The 6588-nt window shown below is 33.2% G+C and overlaps 1 protein-coding gene across 1 annotated transcript in view; it reads left to right on the top strand.

Moving 5' to 3' along the window:
* Nucleotides 1-2851, top strand: part of LOC107639439 (phosphatidylinositol:ceramide inositolphosphotransferase 1) — a gene marked incomplete at its 5' end in the record, with an annotated part of 4190 nt that extends 1339 nt beyond the window's left edge. The window contains 9 exon segments of the mRNA XM_016342936.2: nt 33-101; nt 456-536; nt 1041-1112; nt 1232-1292; nt 1387-1489; nt 1576-1671; nt 1756-1802; nt 2272-2393; nt 2507-2851. Coding sequence (XP_016198422.1) covers nt 33-101; nt 456-536; nt 1041-1112; nt 1232-1292; nt 1387-1489; nt 1576-1671; nt 1756-1802; nt 2272-2393; nt 2507-2587 — 732 coding nt within the window. The 3' untranslated portion in view covers nt 2588-2851.

Here is a 6588-nt window from a genome sequence, read left to right as displayed (position 1 = left end):
TCCATTCTAATTTGGTGTTGCTGATGTCACAGGAACTTGGCCTCGAGAGAGCTTATGTTAGTGAAACGTTGTTTACCTTTATCTTCGTATCTTTTATCTTGGTAAGTCTTCTCTCTATAAACACAAATGGTTACATTCAAAACTAATTAGTGTTTGTTTTTTGAAATAGGAAACATTCCTTTTATTTCAAATTCAATGCCATTTTTACTATTCTTTATTAGGTATATTAAAAAATCAAGGTATATTTAAATGTAAGAGTAAAGTATTGTTTTAGTCTCTAATATTTAGGTTAAATTCTAATTTTGTTCTGAACGTCTGAAATGTTCTATTCTTTTTTCATATATTTCATTTTGTCCAATTTTAATTTCTCAGTGAAAATTAAAACACAGAAATGAGTTTTTTTTTCTTTCTTTTCTTCCAATTTTTTTTTTTAAATGTGGTTTATGCTTCTGCAGTGGACATTTCACCCATTCATATTCAAGAACAAAAAGATCTACACAGTTCTACTATGGTGCAGGGTTCTAGCTTACTTAGTTGTAAGTGTTTTCCTTCTCATTTGTTTAATGAAGCATTTTGCGTAACATTATTACTTTTATTTTTACAACTATAAAAGGTCGAGTGCTTAGATTCAATGATGACAGATAATTTCATTAGTGTGTTCAACATAAAAATGCAGTTCTTAACCAACAATAATTGTAACGTCTATTATTAAAGCAATGTCATGATTTGACAAACAAGTGATGCTTCCATGCATTTGTCTAATAGCTTTAGAATAGAAATGTGAAGAGACTTCTGTGGTCCCTTCATTTGATTTGTTCTTTTCCCTGTTAAGTTGTGCAAGTTATGTTTAATGCTTAATATAGTGCAACTAAGCCTTATCGGACTGGATGGGGTAGAAAATTAAGTTTAATGCTTAATATTTTGTGTATTTTAAGAATCAAAATCAAAATGGTGTATTCAAGAACTTGCAAGAGAATAAATTTGTAATATATTGCAACTTTCTGATTATTTTTTGGCTCCTCTGTAATTCTTTACTGCAGGTTTGTCAAGCTCTTCGCGTAGTGACATTTTACTCTACACAGCTTCCTGGTCCAAATTACCATTGCCGCGAGGTATATCGAAATCACTATTTTCGAATGTGTTGCAATAAAAGTTTTTTTTTATGCGTATGAGTTAATTTTTTCTTAAACAATCTTTTAAATTTAAGAGTTTTTCTATTGTGATGATACAGGGATCTCCTTCTGCTAGGCTACCTCCTCCAAAAGATGCCATAGAAATCATAACAATTAATTGTTAGTATAGTATTATTGCATTGAATTTGTTTAGCTTTAATGCCATCTCGCGATTGTTTTGATTTGGTTCTGATTTGATTTTGTCATCGCGCAGTTCCTGATGGTTTGGTACATGGCTGTGGAGACTTGATATTTTCATCACACATGATCTTCACTCTTGTCTCGGTTATCACGTATTACAGATATGGCACAATCAGGTACAACAAATTTCTATCAGATTGTGTTGTGTTATGTTTTAAGTTTTGACTGATGACTTAATTGTGATTTTTGGGAACCTCCACAGGTTTATTAAGCAGCTAGGGTGGGTTCTTGCAGTAATCCAGAGTCTTTTGATCATTGCATCGCGCAAACATTACTCGGTCGATGTAGTTGTTGCCTGGTGAGGAGCCTTTTTCGTCTCCTACGTGAACTGATTCTGATCCATGTCCTTCTTGTAAGTTAATGCTTTCTTGATTCCTTGCAGGTACACGGTTAATTTGGTTGTATTTTTTGTTGAGAAGAAATTGCCAGGTTAGTGCATTTGTACATAATAATTGTTAAAATAGTACATGTTTGTTGAACACTTAAATTTTGGTAATCTATGTTCATTCATTTGTTTGTACATTATAGCCGTCTCTCATGGGCTGTGTTTGTTAAGTAATGTTCGGAAGCTGTCTTTAAATAGAAATGCAGAGACAACGAGATAGAAATCTGTAAGATAGTTGGAATAATTATAGAGATAAAAAAAATATTGTGAAATCCGTAAAGTAGTTGGAATAAGTAGAGACAAAAATTGTGGTCTCTCTAGACACAAATATAGAGACAGTGTCTCATTATCTTTGTATTTGTGTTCTAAGGACAAATTCCAAACAATATGCCAAGAAAATACAGAGAAAGGAAAAATGATCTATATTTGTGTTCTAATTACAAGTTGTCTTACTCTCAAAACAAAATGAATTTAGTGTTGGTCCTGACTAAGTTATTATTATTATTGTTGCAGAAATGCCAGATAGAATGGCCATGACCATGCTACCATTGAGCACCAAAGACAAAGATAGCTGGTCAAAAGAAGAGAGCCACAAGTTGAGCATGAGTGCTCTAGTAGACCCTTCATCAGATAGGGTAAGAATTAAGATGCAAGAGTAATACTAACCAATCTGCTTTCTGTGTCATTGTCATTGTTTATGATCGCCACATAATGCGCTTATTTCTCTTTCTCTCTTGGCTTTGTTCAGAATCAGAGGCTGAGATCTCCGGCAAACGGCAAGACCACCATGGAAGACGGCAATGCACTCCTCATTGCTGATTCTCAATGACCAAAGAGGTTGATCGTTGTTGGAAAAGCCACAACGTTCGGTTAGATTTTTGGTTAAAATTTGTGGAGTTGTTAAGTAGAGCCTTGGTTTTGTGTAAGCTTTTTCATTGTAATTAGAATGCGTTTAATTTGTTGCCATGTTGAAGCCCCTGATTCATTCATTTCTTTTTATGAAATTTGTAAAGCTTCAACAGGGGCCACAGAAATTTTTTCTTGTCCATATTTTTGCCTCCATTTTATTATGTGCATAATGTGTTCCCACTAATCTTTTTTACTTAAACCATAATTGTGTTAGATGGTGATTGTAGGAGGAAATAATAACGAGAATCACATGCAACGACAATAATTGAATTCAAGACTAGGACAATTGAGAGAATTTGTTACTCTTAGCACAAGCATTTTATGAAGTTGAACAGTGGTGAGAAAAGGTCACAATATAATGTTGAGTTTAGTAATTACCAAATAATATAGAAGACTTGAATAGTTTGTAAAACTGAAATGAAGAACGTGTGCAATTTTTTCCTTTTTGCCCCGCAACCATTTAGGGTAAAAGTTAAGTTTATGTAGTTTTAACAATGCTAATCAATTATTGATTTCGAGATTTTTAATTAATGTAATGTCTAAAAGTTATCAGGTTTAAAAATAAAGAAAAACCAACTATTTGTATCCATAAATAAAAAAACTAAAGTTGTACTTATAAAAGATGGGTTTTGTGTGGTAAAAATACCAAAATTTTAATTTTTTAATAAAATTTTTAAATTATCTCATCTTTTTAGAAGAGATGGTGGTGAAATTGAAGTTGAAAATAAATGGTAATAGAGGAATTCATGGCAAGCTTTCAGAAGTACAGAAGAATTCACTAGAGTTTAACTCGAAGGTATTTGGTAACATTTTTGTTAAGAAATGTGAATTAGAGCAGCAGATTAATTATTTACAAAAGCGTTTGGAAGTGGTGGATAGTATTTATTTGCGTCAGAAAGAGCAACAGTTGCTTGATGATTATAATAATACTCTAGTGCAAGAAGAGCTCCTATGGTTCCAAAAGTCCAGAGAGCAGTGGGTAACGTTCGGGGATAGGAATACAAGATTCTTTCATATTCAAACTCTTGCGCGAAGGAAGCATAATAAGATTCATGGCCTTTTTCTCAAGGATGGAGTGTGGGAAACTGATCCAGAAGTTCTGAGTCAAGAAGCAGAGTCTTTCTATAAAAGCTTATTCTGTCATTTGGATGATGTTGATTTGGGTTACCTTGGTGATGTGCCTCTTCCTTCTCTGAATGAGGAAGCTTGCAATAACCTTACGGCACCAGTTACTATTGTGGAAGCATTTAATCTTGTTACTCAAGATGGTTTTGGGTTTATTGATCCACTGGTGCTCAAAATAAGAGATATCATGCATTGGAATTGGCGTGTTGACTTTCGTTTGATTATGAGAGATGCAAACACGGTGGCAGATACTATGGCAAAGATGGCGATGAAGTTACAACTTTCGCATGTGGAGCTTCTTTCACCTTGGGAGGAGTTTAAGAGTAGTCTTAAACGGGACTGTCCCTCTATTTAAGCAGTTCCTTGTTTTGTTTCTTTTGTTTTTCTTTGTTTAATTTATTTCAGTCACCCAAAAAATGGTAAGGATAATTTGAAAATTTTATTGAAAAGCCAACAAAAAATTAGAATTTAGGTATTTTTGTCACAAAAAAATTCTAGTTTTTATGGATACATTGTTAATTTCCTTATTTGATAAATTTTTTTATCGCAAAATTCATAGGTACATATGGTTGTTTTCCAAAAATAAATTACATAAATTTTTGTTAAGTTTGGATAGCCACACGCTTTGTTACCTTCAATATTATAAAATTTATCCTTAATCGTTTTTTATTAAGAAATGATGTATTCTTTATTAATAAAATAAATGTTAACTTTTTATTTATTATATTTTAAATCAATAATTTATATTTATAATTTAAAATTTAAAAAATTTAAAATGTTTTGTTTTTGTTTTTTTTTCTTTTACTTTAATAGCAAGAAGCATTGCACTCCTTAGTTTTGTTAAATGCATTAACATTCGTCATAATAATACTTCTAAATTCTATTAAAATCATAATAACTAGTATCGTTGCTTATTTCCTTTTTGAAAAACGTTGCACTGTCTTAGGAACTTTGTATTTTAGTATAGAAGGCATTTAAAAATATATCACCTTAATGCTAATGTCTTAGGTAGTTTGTGTGCTAAATCTCAACTAAATTGAAAATAAAAAACGTGCATACAAAAAAAGTAGTAATTAATATATTTTTTTTATAAATATATGTGATGTATTTTATTTTAAATGTGTATTTAAGGTTTTTGTTTTCTTGAAGTTATGCAATGTAACTATAACTAATTGTGTCGGCAGAAACATCAAAATGAAATAGATCAAATTATTGTTTTAGAATCTTCATAATTAAATACGAATTTTAGATTTTTTATTATCTCTTATTAGTTTTGATAAGTCAAAAATTAATTTATTATAGATCTGAATTTCATTTAAGGATTTATCCTACTAATGGGTTGTTGTATAGATAATACGAAATTCAAACTCTCGATACTTGCTTAAACAGACAAGTGAGCTGACTATTCGACCAACCCAAATTAGTTATAATTAAACATGAACTAACTTGTAGTGATTATAACTAAATCAGTAATGACCTCATCAAGGTACAAGACTTATGGGTAAACTATCATTTTTACCAATAAAAGTTTTAGGCGCTGACAAATTTACTCTCTCTCTCAATCACCACCACTACCAAATACAACATCGAATTGAGAAGAAGATTTAATAACAACAGTAAAAACAAAAATACTTCTATATTCAAATTTAAAAGCAAATGTAATAACAAGAATAACAATAAAAACAAAAATAGTTCCAGATTAAACAAAAATTTGAATGTAGAGAGAGACCATGATAGTAAGGTAGTAAATTTGTTAGGACTTGAACTGAAAAATGTGGAGGTAATACAACGACTGGACTGGGTTGGAAAATTGCTTCGAGCATTTTGAGCTTCATTCTAACCTCAGTGTCTTCCCTCGCCAGCCTCCTCACGGCAGAAGCAGCGGCGACTCGCCTTACCAAATCTATCGCATTTGAAGCTTTGACATCTTTTCTGTGCCTGCATCCAAAGTTGCCATCTCAAGAGATTTAAGAGCTCGACTTATTGTTGCGCTTCGGGTTCATTAGAGTTGGATCTTCAAAGTTGGTTATAGATCTCTCAATGGAGGAGGACTTTGTCGTCGTCGTCATAGCTGGAGGCGCAGAGAACGAAGAGAGAGAGGGATGCAATGGAAGAAGAGACTAAGTTACCCTTATCTCACCCATCATCATCACATACTCTCTTGCTCTCTTGCTATGCGTAAATCTTCAACTTCGACAACCCCTCACCACACTATAGCTCCCCCAACTCCAACTCAAAGCCATTCTCCTCTCTCACTTTTCCGAAATCAAAGCCACACCATGGGTCCATGTATGGCTCTGATATTTGAGTAAGTCGTAGCCCTTTTCTCTTACAACTCAGCACTAGCATCATCGCCATCACCTTCATATTCCACAACCATTGCCCTCTTCCTTCTCCATATCAGATCTTCTTTCCAACTCATGCCCCACCACATAACCCTTTTCCTTACGCTCTTTCTTATTTTTTCTTTGCCTGGTCTCTTTCTTTCTCTCTACATTTTTTCTTTAAAAAAGAATTAAAACATAAAATTGAATGTTGTTGCAATTTGTTGTTGTTGAACGATAAGATGCTGGTGATAGTGGGGTTGTGCAATGGTAGGGTTGTGCGATTGCAGTTGGAGATGAAGAGGAAGAAGGTGTTAGTGATGGTGGAAAGATAGAATTGTGGTGTTGAGAATTTAGGAGGGCAACAAGGAGAAGGTGGTAGTGATGACGACATCGCAGTTAATGTTGAGGTGAGGGCCGGGCTACCACTACAAAAAATTATCAGTATAGCGACCGACTTAACGACTGATTC

The sequence above is a fragment of the Arachis ipaensis genome, chromosome B04 (assembly GCF_000816755.2).
Source record: "Arachis ipaensis cultivar K30076 chromosome B04, Araip1.1, whole genome shotgun sequence".
Lineage (NCBI taxonomy): Eukaryota > Viridiplantae > Streptophyta > Magnoliopsida > Fabales > Fabaceae > Arachis > Arachis ipaensis.
Note: the sequence above shows the minus strand (reverse complement) of the source record. Positions and strands in the feature narration are given on the sequence as shown.